General features: G+C 36.9%; 1 protein-coding gene across 1 annotated transcript in view; it reads left to right on the top strand.

Moving 5' to 3' along the window:
- Positions 1–11,235, top strand: part of LOC123520217 (HIV Tat-specific factor 1 homolog) — a 36,921-nt gene extending 25,686 nt beyond the window's left edge. The window contains exons 5-8 of the mRNA XM_045282301.1: positions 898–1,067; positions 7,925–8,111; positions 9,129–9,265; positions 10,981–11,235. Of these exons, the coding sequence (XP_045138236.1) occupies positions 898–1,067; positions 7,925–8,111; positions 9,129–9,265; positions 10,981–11,065 (579 nt within the window). The 3' untranslated portion in view covers positions 11,066–11,235. The remainder of the gene's footprint in view (positions 1–897; positions 1,068–7,924; positions 8,112–9,128; positions 9,266–10,980) is intronic.
- Positions 11,236–25,074: the final 13,839 nt, after the last annotated feature.

Raw genomic sequence — 25,074 nt, forward strand, 5'->3', positions numbered from 1 at the left:
ACACTCTTGGTTAATTTTGCCTGAATATTTTGTTGTTGCCACATTTTTGTTTATTTTTTAATTTATTTAATTTATTTATTTTATTTTTTTCAGACTTTACCATATAATCTCATGCTATTGCACATCTTATTATAAAGTGGAATATTATTCTTTGTTTATCCTGGAAACAGATTTCAAATGTAGTTAAAATGTGAAACCTGGAATACCTCCAGCTTGAAGTACTCTTGTTAATAGATTCTCCATCAATAGTGGAACATCATTAATTCACTACTCTGTTGAATTAGTTAATATGGGGTACTGTAACTTAAATGAATTGATATATTGATGACACCAACATATTGAAATTTTCATTAAGATGTTGTCTTATAAACTTTGCATTCAAACTTTAGGGAAAACCCTCATTTTGTAATGTTAGCATTGGAGTTCATTCTAACCTGATAGTGCTTAATCTTATCTTTTATAAGTGAAATGTAATTTTTTTTAATTTACTTTTTCTCTCCTTTTAGTGAAGCAGGTGTTGTACAGAATGGAATACATTTTCACTTCAGTTAGGTTCACCAATTTTTTAATACCTCAGATTGATCAATAAATGTATATTGACGGACATGTAACTTCTACTCATTGAATTTGTTTGTTTGTCCTTCCAAGATTTTAGTAATATATATATATATATATATATATATATATATATATATATATATATATATATATATATATATATATATATATATATATATTGTGAGAGGGTAAAAGGGTGTAGAAAAAAGATTTTCTCTGACAGTCATCTCCACTGCTAAATGGGGATGCAGAGTGAAATGAAGAGAGTAGTTATTCACCTTAAATTAGTGGCTTTTAGCTAAATGATCATGATACATGAATATTATCCATAACTTGCAGGTGGAATCAGTGAAACTGGCAGAGCAGATTTTAGATGGTTATCAAGTTGGGAATATGAAGATACATGTGGAGCAGGCCAAATTCCAACAGAAAGGTGAATATAACCCCAAACTCAAGCCTCGCAAGAAAGGAAAGAAAGAGCTTGAAAAGCTAAAGAAAAAGCAAGAAAAGTAAGTTTTTTGTCTTAGTTTGTTATGTTAAGATAATGTTATTTGCATTTTTTAGGATAAAACTAATCCACTTTTTTAATCAATTTCCATTCTAGGAATGATAATTCAAACATGTTTCAAACCATTCAGATTCATATTCATTGTATGAAGTGTTATCCGTGTGGTCTGTCAGAATTGGGGATTTCATGTTATTTATTTACTATTCATTCCAAATATAATAAGCAATAAAAATTACAAATAAAAAAAAATCTTGAGAAATTGTATTTGACTAAGTAAGAAGAAAGATGGAGAGAAAAGTTTGGACAAGAAAAGAGAATCAATATTGTAACCATGAGTGTATGCAAGATTTTTCTTACTTTTCATTTTATATTTGGAGGCCTGTTGCCAACAATTTACCTAAGGGGATAGGTGTGATAGAAGAGTTTTTATGTAAAAGTCTTCAGATGCATCTTATTGCTTGATCAATAATGTGGTGGCCCTTTAATACCCATGTCCCAGATTTGTTTTGGGAGCTTTCTCCCAAACCTCAAATTTATTTGAGTATCCAGATCAGTTGTTCGGTATTTCAGTGTTTACAATATGCTCCAGTTATGTACTATTTGTGACTACAGTATATAAGTTGGTAGGCCCTGATTTGAGGTAATACATTCCCCTCTAATTTTGCATTCCTACCTTGCGCACTATGTCTTTCTCATTCTTCTTTCACCATCTCTTACACATATTTTATTACTGCCCTCACATTTCATAGGATATCACACTCCTGCACCCACTGTTTCTATCATATTCACATATTTATATATCATAATCATCTCACTTTCTGCCAATCTTTATTTGATCAAACTATCTTTGGGTGTTGTTTGACCTATTCAGTTGTTCCACATATCATTCCTCATTACTTATTTATTAGATCTTCAATATTTTCACCATTCCTTCTTTGCATAGCCCAATCATTTCCAGCTAAGTCATTTTAACTACTTAGTTTCAGCCTCTCATTGCAATCTACAGTGGTGCCTTGGAATACAAACTTAATCCGTTCAAAATTTTGTTCGTACTCTAAAACGTTCTTACTCCAAAGCATCAAAATACATGTATTCTTATGGAAGAAATTATAATTTGTTCCAAACCACCTCCCAAGACTAAAAAATTGTATTTTTCACCTAGTTTCTTACTTTTTCCATACTATTACTATATATATACTACTACTACTATTATGCTATAACTATAGAAGATAGGAAAATAAAGCAGGAAAGTAAGCAAAATGTAATATAATGAAAATTCAACTTCTCGTGGTCAGAAACAAGCATCACCACATCCTCCTCATGTGACTTCATGAAGCCAGCACCGCACACTCTTATATAAGCCAATAAGTTTTCTTTGATATACTGCATTCATTATGGAAAATAAATCAGAGAAGTAAGCAAATTGTAATGTGAAAATTCAACTTTTTCGCGGTCGGAAACAAGCGTCAACACATCCTCCTCAGACGACTCCATCAAGCCAGCAATACGCACTCTTATCTAAACCAGTAACGAGATAAAAATAATGATTCCAATATTTTCATGCATCATAATATGTTTCTGAACTGCTTACTTATCCATGGAAATACATGTATATCTTATATCTCACCAAGAAATACATAAAATATGATAAAATACAGCATACTGACATAAGTGCTCTCACCAACCTCATGCTTGGCGCCCTCACACTTCCACAAACATATCCTTGTAAAAGCTGATACATGATTGGCTAAGTGTCCACCATCATGAAAACAATGGGCCAATGACAGGCCTCGAGATATGACAGATAGCCTCAAGCATAAATAAACTGTGTGGCATAAAGGAGCGCGCACGGTCTAGATATAAAGATATATCTGGACCGTGGGAGCGTGGCTTCTGAAAAGCACCATAATCATATCTGACGGGCTCTAACATAAGAGCCACGATCGTGCCTGACAGGCTATAAGGGTTAAGGCTTTTAATTCATGAACTGAATACTCTCTCTTCCTCTCAGATCTTCTAGAATCTTCCATACGTCTGTCTGTATGTCTCGTGACTATGTGTGCTGCTACATTAGGCAATGATCTTGATAACTAAAAACACTTAATATTATTATCCCAGGCACTACAAAACAACAAACAAACAATTACAAACATTCCTGAGGCACTGAGGCAGCGTGGTGCCCCAGCATGCAGTCAGCTGATTGCGTAGTGCTGCGCTCAATCTGTTGACCGCGTTTGTTATTGTTCGCACTCCAAAGCAAAGTTCGTCCTCCAATGCAAAAATAAACCACGATTTTTTTGTTCATAATTCAAATTGTTCGTACTCAAAAGCGTTTGTACTCCAAGGTACCACTGTATATATATGAATAGTGTTATGATTATTCCATCATGCAGATCTATGTACACTAGAAGTCTAAAACATTTTTTGTTTTATGCATTTTGGATTACAATATGAACGTTACTAAAATGTTTGTGTCTGAGACTTGGATACAGTCAGATCTCAAATCATACCTAACATGGGGGAGCCACCACTGGGGCTATTCAGTGATGTGAGTTTAGCAAGGAGATTGTTGGCTGCAGCCAACCCAGCCACCGAGGGGAGCAAGCCAGCTCATCTCGGTGCTGGTCCCAAGCCTGGGTAAATGGGGAGGGTTGGTGTCAGGAAGGGCATCCAGCCATAAAACCATATGCCAACACCAGGATGATGAGTCTCAATATAGAAGTACCGATAAATGCTAGAGCGTACCCCAGAAGCGACACACAGGGAACTCGCCCGACCTCTGTGGTGAAGCAAGGGCTACCACACAGTGTGCATGCATGGCCAAAGAAGGAAGTTCCAATTAGTTTGAAAGTGGGAACACTAAATTTTGGCACCATGAATGGATGAGGGAGAGAGGTGGTGGAGTTCATGAGGATGAGAATAGGCAGTGTTGTTCTGTGTGTGCAGGAAATGAGATGGAAAGGAAACAAGGCAAAGGAACTAGCAGAAGGATACAAGCAACTCCAGAAGTAAGAAATGGAGTTGGAATTGTTCTCTCACCTGATATGAAGGAAAATATTGTAAGTGTAATAAGGGAAGGAGATAGAATTATTATGATGAAATTAATGTATGAAGCATGTGCATTATACATTATAAGTGCCTATGCTGCACAAACGGGAGATACAGAGGAAGAAAAGGAAATATTCTGGAGAAGGCTGGAGAGCGTAATGGAAAGTGTCCCAGCAGAGGAAAGAATATTGAATGAGGAAAACCACAGGGAGTTCTTAAAAAATGGAACTGAGTGTGAAGGATCAACAAGGCCGATAGAATGGAAGTTGAGAGGGCCATGAAAAGATGAAGAACAACAAGGCCGTTGGACCAGTTAATATCCCCGTGGAGGCATGGAAGGCTTTAGGTAAAGTAGTGGATATCCTGTGGGGACTAATGAAGAAGATTGAAGATCAGGAAGTTATAGTAGAGGAGTGGAGAGAGAGCATAAAAGTCCCAATTTTCAAGGAGAAAGGGAATGTGCAGGATTGTGCAAACTGTTGCCATATAAAGCTCCTGTCCCATACAATGAAGATCTGGGAGAGGATTATGGATGGGAGGTTGAGACAAGAGGTGGAGATATCAAGAAGTCAGTTTGGATTTATGCCTCAAAAGGGAACAACAAATGCAATATTCATAATAAGACAGATTATGGAAAAGTACAGAGAGAAACAGAGAGAGATACATGAAGTACATATTTATAGACTTAGAGAAAGCGTATGATCGGATCCCATGGCAAGAGGTATGGAGATGCTTGAGGAAGAAAATAGTGCCTGAGAAATATGTGAAGCTGATTATGGAGATGTATAGGAATATGAAAACGAGAGTTAAATGTGTAGCTGGTATGACTGGGAACTTTGATATGTGGGTTGGGCTGCATCAAGGCTCATTTCTCAGCCCTTTCCTCTTCAACATAATGTTTGATGTGCTGATGGAGGGGGTAAGAAAAGGAATGCCATGGGAAATTATGTATGCAGATGATGTGGTGTTGGTTGGTGAGACAAAGCAAGAAGTAGAGGAGAGAGTGGAGGAGTGGCGTGGAGCACTGGGGTGCCATGGAATGCGAATAAGCAGAAGACGGAATATCTGGTGATAACAGACCAAGATGAAGACCAGGAAAGGAACAGGGATGCAAGGAGCATTAACCTAGATGGCCAGCCCATGAACAGAGTAAGGAACTTTAGATATCTAGGATCAACTGTGGCAGAGGATAGCAATGAAGAGGTGGAAGTTACCAGGAGGATACAAGCAGGATGTAAAAATTTACGGGATATATCTGGAGTCCTCAGCAACAGAAGAATGCCAGTGAAACTATAAGGGAAAGTTTATAGAAGAGTGATGAGACCAGCAATGATATATGGGTTAGAGACTGTGCCAATAAAGAAGACTAATGAAAAGAGAGAATGAAAGTGGCAGAAATGAAAATGTTGAAGTGGATGAATGGAGTTACAAGGAAGGATAGAATTAAGAATGAGGTCATAAGAGTTACAGCTAAAGTAGCAAATGTAAGTAAGAAGGTGCAGGAGACGCAGTTGAGATGGTTTGGACATGTTGTGAGGTGAGAGGACGGGAATGGGGAGGGGCAGATGATGGACTTGGAGGTGGATGGCAGGAGGAAGAGAGGAAGACCCAGGATGAGATGGAAGGACTGTGTTGTGGCTGACAGTAGGGAGAAGAACCTGGACCTCGAAGTGGCAGAGGATAGGGCTAGATGGAGGAGACTCATCAAGAACAGCGACCCCATTTAGAAACGGGCTAATAATGCTGCAGAAGAAGAGAGAGAGAGAGAGATTGTTGGTTGCAGCCACTGCAGCTACTACAATAATCTTTAATGTTAAGGTTGAACCAACCCACCTACTCTGTCATCTTCTCAGATAAGTTCTTAACTTAATTTGGGGATGAAATTTGTCAGATTTCTTGTGCTAGAGAAAAACACACTGTAGGTTCTTCTAATTTTCTTTTCATAAATTTGTATCTTTACAAACATACATGAATATACACTGAAGTACTATGTACAGATATGTTCATACATATATGTACACGTGTTGACATATTTAGATACATTTATACATATTGAACAGATTTGTAAAAGATGGTTAACATAGTAAACAGAAAGGGATGCTTTGAAATAAGTCACTGAAATAACCTGCTGTAGGAATGAGTTCCAGGGCTAAAGCAAACATCTACTGTATTTTACGGCTTACAAGACACACTTTTTTTCCTAAAAAATACCCTGAAAAATACTAGTGCGTCTTCCAAGATGAATGTTGTATTGTAAGGCAGCATCCAACCTCAAGTGAGCTTGGATACTTGACAGATAGCAACCTGGATTTGTATGTTGAGTCATTACATTATGATGTTAGCTAAGTACCATTTAATTTAGCCTTTTATATTATGTAAACTCAGTACTTAGGTGTTACAAGTATTTACAATACCATAATCCTTCCTGCAGCCTACTCAGCGTGTGGAGAAAACAGGCCGCTCCCTCGTCTCATTGCAACACACACATACATGCACACGAACGTACACACATCATGCCAGGTGCCTTTATACCTTTATTGATAGAGCATCCAAGTGACTTACTCATTCAAGCAAGAGTCAAAACTCCATTTGTGAATTGTATTCACATTGATAAAGCCTATGAAGCACGACTGCAAAATAAAATAAATACAAACTGCAGCACTGACATGTTCGGTTTTGGCGATCGGACAAGTGATTCCGTAATGTAAACAACAGGTCCAAAACATGCTGTTGCCCGCCACTAAAACAAGAAGAGATGGACTGTTTCACTGTGTATATGTATTTACCTATGGTGTTTTTATTTACATAGTTTTAAATTTGTGGTGAGCGCTCCAGCAAATTTGTAATGAGTGGTGAAACAATAGTGTCTTGCAGACTCCTTGCTTGTGATGTTTTTGTATTCAGTGGTCGGATATATGGTGAATGCGTTCTTGTATGAGAATGACTTTTTTTTTCTTAGAAATTTCTTTCAAATATTAGGGTGCGTCTTCCAAGGTGTAAAATACGGTAATGTGATAGAGGAAATGAAAAACACAATAGTTGTTAGTGTGGTTAAATAGAAAGCTGCTAGCTGGAGATAGTGTTAGTGAGGCTTTGATTTGTGAATAAACTAGACCAGGGTTTCTCAATATTTTTCTCATTAAGAACCCTCTTAGTTATAAGACCATCTACCCGAACCCCCAATAATTTGACATCGAACAGAATGTTAACTTAATGACTAACACTAACTCAATAGACAAAGATATTCTGCAAAGGATGTATCATTAAATCAGCCATCTAAGTACCGCTGGAAATCTCTTGTGAATCCCTGGTGGTTCACGAACCCCGAACTAAGAAACCCTGGGCTAGACAGTTGCAGTGTTTTTCTATTGGAAAACTTTTTTTTTTTTTTTTTCAAAGTAATGTTTCTGAGGCTGAAGCAGATTAATTGTATTTTCATCAATTTCATTATGAAAATTTTTTTTGATTGACAAAGATCTTGGTTCACAAATTGAGTCATGGAACAGATTAGATTCAGGAATCAAGGTTCCTCTGTTTTTAGTTTCATCCTCCATCATGATACAACATGACATTATTATTAAAATCAGCAACTATACTTTAAATGCTAAACTTCTCTTTGTATTAATTGATAATAATCTTGATTAAAAGCACAAAGATGGGATTACTATAATAAATTTGTAAATGTAAATCTGTTATCGAAATCTCAAGTTCTACTGAAACTGCTCTCCTTCCCTAATGACATTCACTTAAAGAGTGTTTTACTATAGTTGATTTCATACAAATATAACAGCTCTTTACTTATTTTTGCAGGTTATTTGATTGGCGACCAGAGCCTATGAGGGGACAGAGGAAGAAATGGGAGAATACAATTGTGATCCGTAATGTGTTTGATCCAAAGGAGTTTGAAGTTGCCATGGACAAAATCCTAGACCATAAAGAAGCCATGAGGAGCCAGGCTTCAAACTTTGGCAAAATAAAGAAGTTGGAACTATTTGATGTAAGATCAAAGTTTTGCTGCAATGTTTATTTATTAATAGCATGTTAAAGCTGGTGTTGAATGGATATATTTTTACTGTTATATGAAATCAGATACATATAAATCAAGTGTATTTTCAATACAACTTATAAGGGGAGGTGGTGGTGTAGTGGATAAGGTGGTGAACGTGGGATTGGGCAGACGTCCTTGCGTAATTCCGAATCCCACTACATGCCGCCTTAAAAGTTTTTAATTTGTCAAGCAGTTTAAAGTTACCTACATGTCACCATGATACCCAGGTTCTAGGTGGAGGTGTAATTGCCATACACCAAAGATGCACTTGTGTAGGTGATATGGGCCCTAATATGGGTACCACTATAAATAAAATTGCCTGTGCCGCTAATGTGTCGAAGCTGGATAGTGCTTCCCATACTCCTTAAGTATACCTACAGGTGGTATAGGCCATAACATTAAGAAAGAAAAAAAAAGTCAAATGGTTAATATAATTAGTTCACAATTAGCAACTTTAAGGTTCAAATATCAAGTCTTTTCACACCATTTAGGCTTCTTTTCTTTTTCCTCTATAACTAGTGCTTAGGTAAGGTTAAGTTTGGTTATTACTTCAATAGCACTCAGTTTCTCTCTTTCTTGATATTGGATTTACTTGAGCTAACCCTTTCTAAAAAAATCTTCACTAGATGTTTCTCATCCTCCTTCTTGCTAAAGTAGTTTTTATGAAGTTATCATTAATGTTCTTAAAAAATCAAGAACAACAGTTTTATAAAAGAAATATTTCATTTCAAATAGACAGCAGAAAAGCTGGGAGCATCCTTTCTGTCTCAAAAAAAAAGACACTAATTCAGAATTTTCTAAATTATAACAGCAGCTCATCCTGGATTGGCCGCCCTCCTGACATGGAGTATTGCTCAGCAGCATTTTGTGCCTCCATTGATGGTCAACTAGACACAAAAATTATTTTTCTTTGTGAATATTGTACATGATAACCTTTAGTCTCACCTGCAATCCTTTCTTCCTTAGCTGCATCCTGAAGGCGTGGTTCAAGTCACATTTGAAGAAGTAGAAAGTGCAGATATGTGTGTGGCTACTCTTCATAAGCGGATGTATGCAGGGCGTACACTGTATGTCACTACCTGGGATGGTAAAGAGAAGTTCAAGTAAGTTTCATAATTTTTTTTGATAAGTTTATCTTGCTTAGTGTCCCAATTATGTGGTGGCCCTGTTTCTGAGTGAGAAATGACATCCACCACAGGCTCGAAAACTAATGAGATGAAAATCAATACAGCTAAAGTGTACATATTTATCTTTGATGCATTCAAAGTGGTGTATAATTATGTTTGACAGCATTTACATCAAAATACAGTATTTTTTGTACCATTGTAACTTCTTTGTAAATGCAAAATGCATAATAATTTGACTCCTTAAGTGTGTATTGGAGACCATTCAGGTGTCAAATATATTAGAATCTACATCATCAGCTTATGATATGATCAAATCAATGTTTTTTATCTATTTTAGTAGAATTGGGCATTAAAATGCACATGATAATTATGTGGACAGTAAACTCTCAGTATTGAAATGTTACAAAAAACATTAGAATAGATTTGTTTTACATTTAACCTCCATCACACATAACTTGGGCCCTATCCCATACACATATTGCACCCACAGCACATGAGAAATAACACCAACATATACCTTTAAGTTTAGTGCACAGCTGATCCTGAGTGCTGTGACCATCTTGACTGTTTATACACTCCCCAGTGCTTATTCTGTCGCATTCAAAGATAAAGCACTGATTAGTGACCAGGGCAGTCTATTAGGTATGTTTAGTGAACATAACACCCTCTTTACATATAATCCTGATTCCCTTTTCATGGACATGACCCTCCATCTTAATATTGTAGTCTACCAAAGCTATATGATGCAACTTAGATGTCAAACACTTAACATTTAATCCTAATATTAATTTTCTTTTCACTTACCTGCATCATACATAGCAAGTATCCTGCTCTCCTTGCTTCATGCCTTTCATAGGAACAGTGGAGTGTGCACATACAGCCAAGATGGCCATGGCATCCAGGTGTTGCAGTGCATACAATTTAAAGGTGTATGCTGGTGTTACTTTTTTCTGTGCTGTGGGTGCAGTTTGTGATGCAGATAATTAAAAAATATATATTCTTGAATTAAAAATACTAAAGTGTTAAGTTGCCAGTTTCAGTCTGGGTCAGACCTTCAGTCAGAGGCTCATTTTTATTGATACTGAACAAACAAAAGGTACAAATATGTTGCTTACTTTAATGCTAGCAGACAGGAAGAAGAAAAAACCGTTATCGTACAAATTACTATACTTTCATATCCCTAGATAATGCAAAATCTAGAGTATGTGAAGTGGATGAGGGATGTGGTGACTAGACATATAGGTAGGTAGTAACTTCCCTCTAACAAATTGCCTGTGAATCTTTTAGTTATTTAAGTCAATTACATGTCATACATCAACCTCATGGCCCTACAAGTCAAACTAATTATTATGTTCAGTAGGGAGCAGCACAGTCACAAAATGCCCTCCAAGGGAGAAGAGCAATGTGTCTCATTGCACTTTTAAACTTTTCACATACCTTAATATCAAAATTGGCAATTCATCAGATTAACAGATGGTTAGAATTAAATTTGATGTTAAAATCTAAGATGTTGAATTGGAAACTTGAAAGTCCAGATTATATTGATATAGGCTAGGGTAGTTGTTTTCTGTTAGACATAATGCAGCAAGTATAATGTGAATAATGATGAAGGAGTTTTTTGAAAATCAGAAACTTTTTCATACAGAAGGAAAACACATACTGTATTGTAATTTACATGTTTTTGTCTACAGGATTGAGGAGACTGCTGCTGAACGGGAAGAGAGAATTAAGAAGTGGAATGAGTTCCTGGAAACAGAAGCAACAAGTAGCAAGTAATATTTGGGAGTGGAATCTGTAACATTGCAGTATACTCTGTTTCACATAAACTGGCAAGCCTTGCTCCTCTTACAGGGATGAGAAGAAAGGCTTAGCTATTCAGTGGCAGGTGATTGGATGACAAAACTCAAGAAAGGTTGGTCAGAAGGGCAATAAATAATTTGACTGTACCTCACTATTTAACTCAAATTTCTTTAAATACAATCATAAGCTTTACATGAAGCACCACAATGTTGCCATGAATGAATTTACTAAGATTGAATGCAAGAATCTACAGGAATATTGTAATGTATAAGGCAATAGGAGGTGGTGAAATAGTTGAGTGATGGGGGCAGAGAGAGAGAGAGAGAGAGAGAGATCACCTCACTATGCTTGGACTTGGCCTTGGTCACTTTGGTAACAAATGAATAAAAAAAAAAGCTCACTGAGATACTGAGATGGACGCTGAACAGAGTCAAAAGCAAGTGTCAAAAATTAAGACATCCCTCTTGAAAAAGTTCAAGTCATGGGAAGTGGACTACAGAACCAAGTAGGATTCCAGAGTACAACAGAGAAAGGGATGAATTATTGAGAATACTGGTTAACTCATGTATTAAAGAGTTGGATAGAATATATATATATACAGGCAACCCCCACTTAACGAAGGGGTTACGTTCCTAAAAAACACTTCGTTAAGCGAAACTTCGTTAAGCTAACCGATTATAACAAGTTTAACCCCTGATTTAAACTTCCAGTGAGAGTAAGCAAAGCAAGAGTGCATCATAGTACAGTAAAAGGTTTAATGAAAATAAAAATTATGAAGTTAAACATTTAGGTAGTTTAATTTAAGTCATTATAATGTACACTAATGTATGTATGTACATAACTTTATAATGTTGATGATCTTAACTTTATGAAGGGAGGGAGAGTGAAATGGGAAATACACTAACCGGCAACCTGTGGAATGTAAACAAAGTGCGCATCATTGTGCCGCATACAAAACTTATGTACCACATTTCCACAAGGCTTTCCATTTTATCCATTGTAGAGTCACGAGTTCAGGTGGTTCTTTTAGCTTTCAAGGAAGATACAGTCTCACCAGCCTTCTTAATAGAGTCTGCTGACTTGAAAATATTTGACAGTAGATGGAGTCGAGATGGTGGCAAGCAATGTTATTAGTTTTCTGGCCTCTCTCTTGTCTGTGAATAATACCCAGCTTCACTTCGAGAGTAAGACACTTCCTGGTCTTCTTAGGAACGTTAGGCCACATTGCAAGGCGTTTTGGTGGTAAGTTGAACTAGGGAAGATGAGCTGCTGGTGACGCTGTTTTGTTTTGACTAGGGAGTGAGTGGTGCGCGTGATCTTGATCTTGATGCTACAGGTGACGCAGAATTTCTTCTGAGTCAGGCCTTTGTATCGGCAGCGCCTGTGTTGTCCACGAGAGGCTTGATCTTGATCTTTATTCTACAGGTGTCTCAGGATTTCTCCTGAGGCAGGCCTTAGTACCAGCAGCTCCTGGTGTATTCAAAAGCCTGTCAGCTTGCATGATACAGTGGGGCTTTTAAATTTGGAAAAAATTACTTAGATAAAACTTCGTTAAAGCGAGTTTGGTGTTCGTTAAACGAACAGATGGTAGTAAAACGAAACCTTCGTTGTAGCGAAATTTCGTTGTGTGAACCTTCGTTAAACGGGGTTACCTGTATATATTTATATATATATATATATATATATATATATATATATATATATATATATATATATATATATATATATACACAAAGCGGAGACTCAATACTCAAACTTAATTAGTTCCAAATGGCTGTTCGAGTATTAAAAAGTTCAACTATTGATACCTGTAAATCAGGTAATTCGTTCCAATCTTACCAAACCCTCAAGTTTAAAAAAAATTCAATGTATCTTTTATGATTATGATTTGTACATACCATAAATGAGGACTGGTGATGGATAACTTAGAAGAGGAGGGCAGAAGGGTGGAGAGGAGGAAGGAGGTCGTTGCAAGACAAATCACCATCCATGAAAACGTCTTTGTAACTTTTCTCCTAGTGTTATTCCTGTGAATCCACTAGTGTAGGGCTGTGGCTCACTAACACTTGCACTCTCACCAGATTCCTTATTTTCACCATTAACCCCTTCCTCGGCAGAAACGAGTATACTCGTTTTCACCAAATGTTCCGTTTTCAATCGTCGACGAGTATACTTGTCTAAAATTTGACCTTCAAAAACCAGTTACAGACGTATATATTCGTTTTCACTAAATGTTCCGTTTTCATTCGTCAATGAGTATACTCGTCTAAAACTTGACCTTCGAAAACCAGCTACAAACGTATATTCTCGTTGATTCTGAGCCTTTCTAAGCCATTCTACATGTGAAATGAGTATTCTCATCAAATCGTACGCCTGGCAGAGGCGACAGGGTGGAGCGGTGGGATTTCAAGGACGCTCTTACTAGACTTGCTCCGGCAACCACTGTCGTCGCATGGGTGTTGTTTTCATCCACATTACCACTCATTTTTTGTACCCTTTTCAAATAATTTACACCCCAAATGTCTAGTTCTGAGGAAGATAGCAAATATGAACCTTCCCTCAAAAGCTTGAATACTTCTGATGACACTGCCAGTTCATCAGACAATGAATATTTCTCGACAAGTGAGGAGGAGGAGAAGGAGGGAGGTGAGGGGAGAGCTTGGAGTTTATAGGAAGACGAGTTAACTCGTATATGTCAACAAAGGTATTTTCAAAATAAAAAGTTAACCACAAAAATGGGGAAAAACAGTAATTACAAGCTGTTTTCATAATCAGCATGAAAAATACTATATAGAACCAAAATAAGAAAATTAGTCTGAAAAAGAAACATTTTTAACTAAAAAATTGTTGGGGAAGAGGTTAATAAGCCTCTTTGGTGTCATCGTAAATTTCTAAATGAAAAACTACTGACACAACACAGAAAAATGTTGTTTTTCTCAAGACTGCAGCAGGACTAGGGATGCGCATCGATATTTAGTATACCAAATTGCCAGTAATACGGTATCAGAATGGGGCAGTGATGGTTGTGAGAAGGAGAGGATAGAGTTTTATACACGACCAAATGTGCTGTAGTTTGATTACCAGATATTTTCACCACTAATAAGCCTTTGGTGTTAATGTAAGCGAATAAATGAAAAACTGCAGACAGAATGGGCAAGTGGAGGAAGGAGGTGAGGGACAGGCCAGGAAGCCTTTGTTTACAACCACATGTGTGGATGTTCAACTATCAGGTATTTTTTCAAGTATTAAATCAAACTTTTAAGTTTGAGTTTTGAAAAGTTTGACTATTTAGAAGTTTGAGTATTTTTGTTATTACGCAACCGAAAAAATATTATAATTAATTCAATTTGCACGATCGGTTTGCTTATACGCGATTTGGCATTTTCAAACTGAGCGCCAGACGCAATTTCAAACTGCACTCCAGAGAGTTCCACAGCTGGTCGATAGGTTGGAGCTCCACTGCTCCTTCCTCTTCTCGTGCCTCATTTACAGTCTGAGTACAGACGGAATCTCTTCAATCTGCCTATAATTTACCAAGATGGCCCCAAAACCTCCTTCATCTTCTTCTGCATGTGGGGTTATTTTTGATAAGTGGATTTTTGATAAAGTGGAAAAGCTCAGAGGAAGATGGTGACTGACTGTGGTGTGAGTGGTGAAGACAGTGACGCAGTGAGTGTTGTGTTTACGTATTCTTTGTTTTATTGTTTTCTCTTCTTATTTTTTGCTTTCTCTTACTATTTCTTGCTTTTTCCTTTACTTTAAATACACTTCTAGTATTTAGAATGGTAAATAATAAAAACATGTTAATTTAGCCAAATAAATAGAAGTATTTTGTACAAATTTTTTTGGACCACATCCCGCATCCCCCCTATTATCTATTGTTTCTTATGAAAATTACATGTTTGTTTTGCATGAATTTTGATATATGCGATGCCTCTTGGAACACATCTATCGTGTAAATTGAGTTACCTGTATATAGCTGGAGAGCCTGTGCGTTATGTCCCATGTTAAGTCCCATAACACATAAACAAAGAGTGGAAATGATGAGGCAAAGTTAAAATTTTTCCGCCAGTACCTTTCCAATGTTGTGTGTGGACCAGGAAAAACTAGACAGTGTGTTTTCAACCATAAGTGAGGTATGTTGAGGTCTGCTAACGGTTTCAATAGTACACATGAATGTCAGTGTTAGTCAATGCGCCACCTATTTTCATACAAAACTAACATAACTTGTTAATGAATTGATCATTATTATGCCTAACTGTCAAATGGTTGAGGATAAACATGTCTAGTCTCAACAAATAAGTAATTATGTGGGTAACACATAAGCCCTCCATAAAAGGCCCTTGGAGGGTAGCGTGCCAACCAGGGTAGGGCATTACTAGGTTATAATAAAACTAAATTTTACTGGCCCACAGGGTGATGCCAGTAATCCATGCCACGTTACTATATCTCTCTCATTAATTCAAGGAAAATGGGATAATAGTTTTTTATTCAATTTAGTGCATGATTTTGCTAAAAACAAAAAAAAGTGCAGGGGAGGACATAAGAAATATAAAGATCTCTGCAGGTGATTATGTCATAAATCAATAAATACAGTAAAGGTGTTGGTTATAAAAGTGAAAATGAGACTGGAAATTTACATAATATTTACTGTTATCTCCTCTCCAGATAGCCAGTCTAACATAATGAGTGGTGAGAAGAAACATAAGATGAGACAGCCTTTTATTTCAGTTATTGCCCTAAGCTCCACTTATTTTTTTAACATCATTGGATGCAGAGACTTTTTTTGGCTGTACAACACACAGTAAGACGGGAAAACGTCAGTGTTTACTTCCTTTGTGGTGCCCAGAAAGTGAATTGATTTGCATGTGCGTGCCTGCCTGGTGACCTGACACACACACACACACACTCTCTCTCTCTCTCTCTCTCTCTCTCTCTCTCTCTCTCTCTCTCTCTCTCTCTCTCTCTCTCTCTCTCTCTCTCTCTATATATATATATATATATATATATATATATATATATATATATATATATATATATATATATATATACACACACATACAGTAATACTTTGAGATATGAATGCTCCAACATATGATTTATTTGATAGACAACGAAAAATTTCATATGATTTACGTCTCAAAATATGAAGATATTTTTAAGATACAAATAGCCATCGGTAGATGGCGCAGCGATCACTCGGCTACCCGCGTCCACCCGAACATTCAGTTCGTGTTGTGTATCATTGTTCATCCTTTGTGCATGTATGTGTCTGTGCTCCTCGGCAGTGTGTATTTTTTCTTAGGTTTTATGAACTCAAGACCTTGTGATCATGGGTTCCAAAAGTAAAAATAAGAAGGCTGAAAAGAAGAAACTTAGAAGAGTCTCGCAATGGATATGAAACACAAGATAATTGCAAAATATGAACATGGTGTGTGTATCTGGGACTTGGCCCTCTGCGTTAACGCTAGTAGTAACTGTAAAGTCAAACCATTGTTGGTGTATCATTCTGCCTTTAAAGCACATAAGGTGTTAAAAGAAAAACTCCAGGTCATGTGGCGTACCAATAGTAAGGCACAGGTAACTCGCCAATTCCTCCTTCGTACTACATAAACAAAGTTTTATCACGTTAACTCAGCAGATTTGGCGAAAAACACACAAAATAACCTGTATTCACATACTGATTACACTTGGAAATTCAATAAACGAATGAGTACAAATGGTGTTCTGCTCACAAGCAACTCTTCCTCTTTGGAATACAAAAAACCAGAAGTCTCTAGATGCTATGGTTACCAAAATATCACAGGTTGAATGAGGTGATATTATCGGTGTTCGTGGCCTTGCATCTGATCGGGTTTCGCAGCCTTGGGTAGAGCGATAGAAAACAGAACCCTTGTATCTCTCTCTCTCTCTCTCTCTCTCTCTCTCTCTCTCTCTCTCTCTCTCTCTCTCTCTCTCTCTCTCTCTCTCTCTCTCTCTCTCCTGTCGCATGTTCTGATACCCCTCTCCTTCAAATGTTGTCTTCCTGCTACATGGCGAGAGACCGGAGGTGTAGAAGTAAGGTGCTCGGGAGAAGTGGCGGAATCAGACACCGTGAAATCACTGTCGCTACCACCATCTATCGTGGGAGTTGGTGACACAGTCATGTATAACATATGTTTACTCCTGATGAATGTTGCCAGCTCACAAGCAAAGAAGACAGGAAGAAAAATAGCCAAAATATAGCCCAAAAATGCCTAAACATCTTTCGACGTGCCTCGAGTCTTGCGTGATGAACGTCTATCGATGTGTCTCGAGTTTTGCGGGTTGATTTGTTATTTTGGGCAATATAGTACATTTATATCATGCATACAATAAACATTGTATTTATCTTATATGAAATCTATATTTGGTTGGTATTTAAAGCATGTTAATTTTTTTGGGAGGGTACATTCGTATCACTAAAACTAATTAACTATTTACATTAATTTCTATGGGAAAAATTTATTTGATATACATTTTTTTTTATATACAACGATCATCATGGAACGAATTAATTTCGTATGTCAAAGTACCACTGTATATATATATATATATATATATATATATATATATATATATATATATATATATATATATATATATATATATATATATATATATATATATATATATATATATATATATATATATATATATATATATACAGGCAACCCCGTTTAACGAAGGGGTTACGTTCCTAAAAAACGCTTCGTTAAGCGAAACTTCGTTAAGCAAACCGATTATAACAAGTTTAACCCTGATTTGAACTTCCATTGAGAGTAAGCAAAGCGAGAGTGCATCAGTAAAAGGTTTAATGTAAGTAAGAATTATGAAGTTAAACATTTAAGTAGTTTAATTTAAGGCATTATAATGTACACTAATGTATGTATGTATGTAACTTTATAATGTTGATGATCTTAACTTTATGAAGGAAGGAAGAGTGAAACGGGAAAGAACTAACCGGCAACCTGTTGAATGTAAACAAAGTGCGCATCATTGTACTGCATACAAAACTTATGTACCACATTTCCACAAGGCTTTCCATTTTATCCATTGTAGAGTCAAGAGTTCAGGTGGTTCTTTTAGCTTGCAAGGAAGATACAGTCTCACCAGCCTCCTTAATAAAGTCTGCTGACTTGAAAATAGAGACAGTATAATATGGAGTCAAGATAGTGGCCAGCACTGCTATAGTTTTCTGGCCTCTCTCATGTCTGTGAATAATATCTAACTTCATTTGGAGAGTAAGAGACTTCCTGGTCTTCTTACGAACACTAGGCCAATTGCAGGGCGTTTTGGTGGTAAGCTGAGCTAGGGAAGACAAGCTGCTGCTGAGGCTGTTATGTTTTGACTGGGGAGTGAGTGTTGCGCGTGTTGTCCACGAGAGGCTTGATCTTGATCTTGATCTTTATTCTATAGGTGTCCCAGGATTTTTCCTGAGGCAGGCCTTAGTACCAGCAGCTCCTGGTGTATTCAAAAGCCTGTCAGCTTGCGTGTTATGGTGGGGCTTTCAAATTTGGAAAAAAATTACCTGGATAAAACTTCGTTAAAGCGAGTTTGGTGTTCATTAAACGAGCAGATGGTAGTAAAATGAAACCTTCGTTGTAGCGAAATTTCGTTGTGTGAACCTTCGTTAAACGGGGGTTGCCTGTATATATATATATATATATATATATATATATATATATATATATATATATATATATATATATATATATATATATATACATATATATGTGTATGTGTGTGTGTGTGTGTGTGTGTGAGTGTCTGTGTGTGTGTGTTTACCTAGTTGTAGTTTTACAGGGCCTGGGCTTTATGCTCATATGGCCCTGTCTCCATATCTACACTAATCCAATCTTACTTTAAAAGTATGCACACTCGTTGCAGACACTACTTCTTCATTCAAACTGTTCCACGTCTCAACACATCTTTGCAGGAAACTATACTTTTTAATATCTCTTACACATCTTCCCTTCCTCAGCTTCTTACTATGCGATCTTGTGCTTCGCCTGCCATATTCTTCTCTCAGGATCAGATACTCATTATCCACTTGGTCCATTCCATTTATCAATTTATAAACTTGTATGAGATCCCCTCTCTTTCTTCTCTGCTCCAATGTTGGAAGATCCATAGCTTTTAGTCTCTCCTCATATGTCATCCCTTCAAGTTCTGGGACTATTCTTGTAGCCATTTTTTGTAGTCTCTCCAGCTTCCTTATGTGTTTCTTTTTGTGAGGGGTCCACACTACTGCATATTCCAATCTGTGTCTTATTATAGTACTTATCAGTTTCTTCATCATTTCTTTGTACATGTAGGGAAATACTTTTCCAGTATTCCTTAGCAAATATGGCTTGCCGGTTGATTATTTTCTTCCATCGTCACTCCCAAATCCTTTTCCTTTTTTACTTTCTCCAGTTCTACTCCATTTCCCATCTTATAGATTCCCACTGGTCATCTTTCACTCTTTCCCATATCCATGATATGGCTTTTGTCCACATTGAATTCCATCTCCAACTTTTTACTCCATTCCCAGATCTTATTTAGGTCTTCTTACAGTATTTCACAATCCTCTTTTTGCTTTATAAGTCTGCACAGTTCCGCATCGTCCGTAAACAGATTTATGTAGCTCTTCACTCCTTATGGCATGTCATTTATATAAATGAGAAAAAGTATTGGAGCCAATACTGACCCCTGTGGCACTCCACTTTCTACTGCTCTCCACTTGGACTTCATATCTTTGACTACCGTCCTTATTTTTCTCCTCCTCAAATAATTTTCCATCCATCTCAATGTGTTTCCTTTTAAACCACCCTTCTCCTCTAATTTCCACAGTAACCTTGCATGTGGCACTTTATCAAATGCTTTTTTTTTTAATCCAAGTAAATACAATCAACCCATCCCTCTCTCTCTTGTACCATATCAACTATTCTAGAGTAGAAACTCAGTAAATTTGTTACACACGACCGACCTTTTCTAAAGCCATATTGGCTATTTGATTGTAATTTGTTGTCTTCAAGGAACTCGATCCATTGTTTCTTTATTATTCTTGCACACATCTTACATATTACACTAGTTAGTGATACTGGTCTGTAATTTAGAGGTTTTTCCTTCCTTCCGCTCTTATATATGGGAACCGCCTCAGCTCTTTTCCATTCCACTGGTACTGTTCTATTTTCTATTGAGCATTTTATGAAGTTGTATATAGGACTTGCTAGTTCTTCCCTACATTCTTTCAGTATTCTGCCTGAGATTTCATCCAGTCCCATTGCCTTTTCTTCATCCAGTTCCTTCATTAATTTTTATTTCAAGCTTGGTTACTTTAATCTCTTCCATATAGATGGTCTCTTTATTACCCTATGGTCTTTCAAATTTGGATTCCTTAGTAAAGACCTCCTGGAACTTATTATTTAACAGTTCTGCCATACTTTTTGGGTCTTCCACCATCCCATTTTCTCCTTTTAACCTTTCTATTGTTTCTTTTTGCCTTATTTTTCCATTTATGAATCTGTAGAACAATTTTGGTTGCTCCTTACATTTTTCAACAATGTCCTTTTCATAGTTCCTCTCCTCTTCCTTTCTCACCTTAACATATTCATTTCTTGCTATCTTGAAGTTTTCCTTATTTACTGGATTTCTATTTCTCCTCCACCTTTTCCATGCTCCATCTCTTTTCTCCTTTGCCCTAGCACACTTTGCATTAAACCAATCTTTCTTTCCTTCTTCTTTAGGTCTATATTTCGGGACATATTCCTGACTCCTGTTTTGTATATTTCCAAAAATAAGTTATATTTCTCTTGCACTCCTCTGAGTTTTCCATCTCCTCCCAGTTACGTTTTAAAATAGTTCTTGAGATTCTCAATATCAGCCTTTCTGTAATTTAATCGGTCTCCTTTGTATGATTCATCTCTATCTTCCTTTCCTCTTCTATATCCATTTCTAATATTACATGGTCACTCTTTCCCAATGGGCACTTATATCTTATATCATCATTCATTTGTATACCCGTTGTAAAAACCAGATCTAATCTTGCTGGCTCATCATTTCCTCTGAATCTTGTGTTTTCCTTTACTCTTTGGTCCATCATATTATCTATCATTAGGTTCAGGAATCTTTCTCCCAGGCTTCTTCCCCCATACCACTTTCATAATTTTCCCAGTCCACTTCTTTACAGTTGAAATCTATTAATATCACTTTTCTCCTTTCCTTAATGATTCTCGTTAGACTCCTTATTGTGTCATCTATCATGTCTTTATATTCTTGATTTGTCCATGAATTTGTTTTTGGTGGCACATATGTTCCAATGATAGTTAACTCTTTTTTATTAATATGCATCTTAATATACAGTACTTCTGCTTTTCCTTCCCCACATTCCTTCCTTGACATTATCATGACTCCTCCTCCTTTACCCCCTCTGTCTCTCCTCCATACATTATATCTATGATCTATGTTTAATTTGATTGCCTCATTTAGTTTTGTTTCAGCCAGGCATACAATATCCAGTTCTTCTTTCTTTTTTGTAATCTCTTAATTCTAATTTACTTGATAAAACCCTGTCTATGTTCATATACATCATTTTTAGTCTCTTGCCTTTATCACTTTTAGTTAAACTTGTTCCACTATTTCCTCTTCCTTCTCTTTTATATACCATTTCCTTATCCTGTCTCCTAGAATTCTAAAAAAAAATGCCTTTTTTTCCTCTTCTGACCTTTCATTATTTTTCTCCCGTACTGCTACTGCCAGTTTGTTTCTTCCTCATTTCTATTTTTTTTTATATATATATATCCTTGCAACCTTCTGTTTCTCTGAGTTTAGTTGTTCTATATAATATTTCTTCTGTTGCTGCTTGTGATTTAGTAGTATTTTAATTGGTCTCGTTTTTTCCTTCTTGATATGGTCCCATTCTGTTTATTTCTTCTACTTCTTCTAAGTTCTGCCTATCTTCGTCGTTTAGATTTTTTAGTAGGTCTTTGACTGATTTCATTTCTTCTTTTTCTCTTCTTGGTCTATATTTTATATTTTTTTTCTTTTATTCCAAGTACGATTACACTCTTTTTTTTTCTGCAATTTCTCTTACTAGATATTCTTTTGTCTTGAGGACTCCTATTATTTTGTTTGTAATATTTTCTTCTTTTTCTTTCAGTTGTTCTTGAATCACCTCCTGAAAATCATCCTTATCTTTCTTATCTTGGACACTCCGTGCTTGTACTTCTTTTTTAATCATGTTCTGTACTCTTTCCTCTTCTTTGTTTACTAGATCTTTCAGCTTCTCTCTTTCTTTCTCGGCTTTACCGAGTCCTTCTTCCATCTGCTTCTTGTAGTTAGCTATTTCCTTTTTCAGTTCTTCGTTTTCCGCTCTTAGCCTAGCTTTGTTTTCTTCCACTTTTTTTTATCTTTTCTCTCAGTTTTTTAAACTCCTTTTCCTGTTCTTCATTCTCTTTCATTCCCATACTCTCCTTCATCCATTTATCTAGCTTACATTCAATATTTAACACTCTCTTAAGTAGTGAAGTATTCGCCATATCAAAACCTTTGAATGTGCTTACTCCCTCATCAACATAGTCATCATCATCTTTCATTCTTTCCCTAGTCTCTTACCTGCATTTAGATGGAATCTCTTCTTTACTCATGATTCTTAACACTTGATTTCATGAAAATTGAGTCTACACTACTCGCCCAGGCCATTGCAAATACTATACAACAGGTAGTGAAGATCAGCTGAGGGCGACGCCACTGCGTCCTTCCTCGACCACATCTGGTGTGTATTTACCTAGTTGTAGTTTTATAGGGCCTGGGCTTTATGCTTGTGTGGCCTCGTCTCCATATCTACACTTATCCAATCTTACTTTAAAAGTATTGTTATGTACCCGTGTACCGCTGTACCTGCCACACTCGGCACCACACTGCTCACTCTGCTGAGCACTCCACCGCCGACCCTGCAGTCTGAGGGAGAATGGTACTACCAGAATACAGATACTTACTCATGGTCCCGTGAGCTCGCCTGAGGCTAAGGAATGCAGACACACGTAATATGGCAGGAGGTGTTCCAACGGCAGGATGAGGGGGTAACACTACCGTCTCGCCAGCACAGTTCTGCTACTACACAGATGCCACAGTAACACAATCCAGGGTAACAGTGGGGCAGGGAACAGGCACAAGTGAACGTCACGCTGTGTTACAGGCCAGACTTGCCAAATCAGCTGATCCAGCGCAGGTAAACACAGCGTCCTTCAGTGCCCCCCATCAACACCCCAAAATCCACATACACTCTATGCAACACTGGTTCCACTAGTAAAGAAAATAAACAGATATGCAACAGTATGCACACTCATTGCAGGCACTACTTCTTCATTTAAACTGTTCCACGTCTCAATACATTTTTGCAGGAAACTATATTTTTTAACATCTCTCAGACATTTTCCCTTTCTCAGCTTTTTACTATGCGATCTTGTACTTCGAATGTCATATTCTTCTCTCAGGATCAGTTTCTCATTATCCACTTGGTCCATTCCGTTGATCAATTTATAAACTTGTATCAGATCTCCTCTCTCCCTTCTTTGTTCCAGGGTTGGTAGATCCATAGCCTTTGGTCTCTCCTCATATGTCATCCCTTCAAATTCTGGAACCATTCTTGTAGCCATTTTTTGTAGTCTCTCCAACTTTCTTATGTTTCTTTTTATGAGGGATCCACACTACTCCTGCATATTCCAATCTGGATCTTATTATAGTACTTATCATCATTTCTTTGTCTATGTAGTGAAATGCTATTCCAATATTCCTTAGCAAATTATATGTCTATAAAAATTCTATCAATATGGCTTACCGGTTGATTGTTTTCTTCCATTGTCACTCCTAAGTCCTTTTCCTTTTTTACTTTCTCCAGTTCTACTCCACCTCCCATCTTATAGATTCCCACGGGTCGTCTTTCACTCTTTCCCATCTCCATGACATGGCTTTTGTTCACATTGAATTCCATTTCACACATTTTACTCCATTCCCACATCTTATTTAGGTCTTCTTGTAGTATTTCACAATCCTCCTTTTGCTTTATAACTCTGCAGTTTTGTATCATCTGCAAACAGATTTATGTAGCTATTCACTCCTTCTGTCATGTCGTTAATATAAATGAGGAAAAGTATTGGTGACAATACTGACCCCTGAGGCACTCCGCTTTCTGCTGCTCTCCACTTGGGCTTCATATCTTTAACTACCGTCCTTATTTCTCTCCCTCTCAAATAATTTTCTATCCATCTCAATGTGCTTCCTTTTAAGCCACCCTTCTCCTCTAACTTCCATAGTAATCTTGCATGTGGCACTTTGTCAAATGCCTTTTTTAAATCCAAATAAATACAGTCAACCCATCCCTCTCTCTCTTGTACTCTATTAACTATTCTAAAATAGAAACTCAATAAATTAGTTACACACAACCGTCTTTTTCTAAAACCAAATTGGCTATTTGATATCAATTTGTTGTCTTCAAGGAACTCGATCCATTGTTTCTTTATTATTCTTTCACACATCTTGCATATTACACTAGTTAGTGATACTGGTCTGTAATTTAAAGGTTCTTCCTTCCTTTCGCTCTTATATATGGGAACCACCTCAGCTCTTTTCCATTCTACTGGTACTGTTCCATTTTCTATTGAGCATTTTATGATGTTGTATATAGGACTTGCTAGTTCTTCCCTACATTCTTTCAGTATTCTGCCTGAGACTTCATCCGGTCCCATTGCCTTCTCTTCATCCAGTTCCTTCATTAACTCTTTTATTTCAAGCTTGGTTACTTTAATCTCTTTCATATAGACTGTCTCTCTATTACCCTGTGGCCTTTCAAATTTGGATTCCTTAGTAAAGACCTCCTGGAATTTATTATTTAATAGTTCTGCCATACTTTTGGGTCTTCCACCATCCTGTTCTCTCCTTTTAACCTTTCTATTGTTTCTTTTTGCCTAATTTTTCCATTTATG

The sequence above is a fragment of the Portunus trituberculatus genome, chromosome 46 (genome assembly GCF_017591435.1).
Source record: "Portunus trituberculatus isolate SZX2019 chromosome 46, ASM1759143v1, whole genome shotgun sequence".
Taxonomy (NCBI): Eukaryota; Metazoa; Arthropoda; class Malacostraca; order Decapoda; family Portunidae; genus Portunus; species Portunus trituberculatus.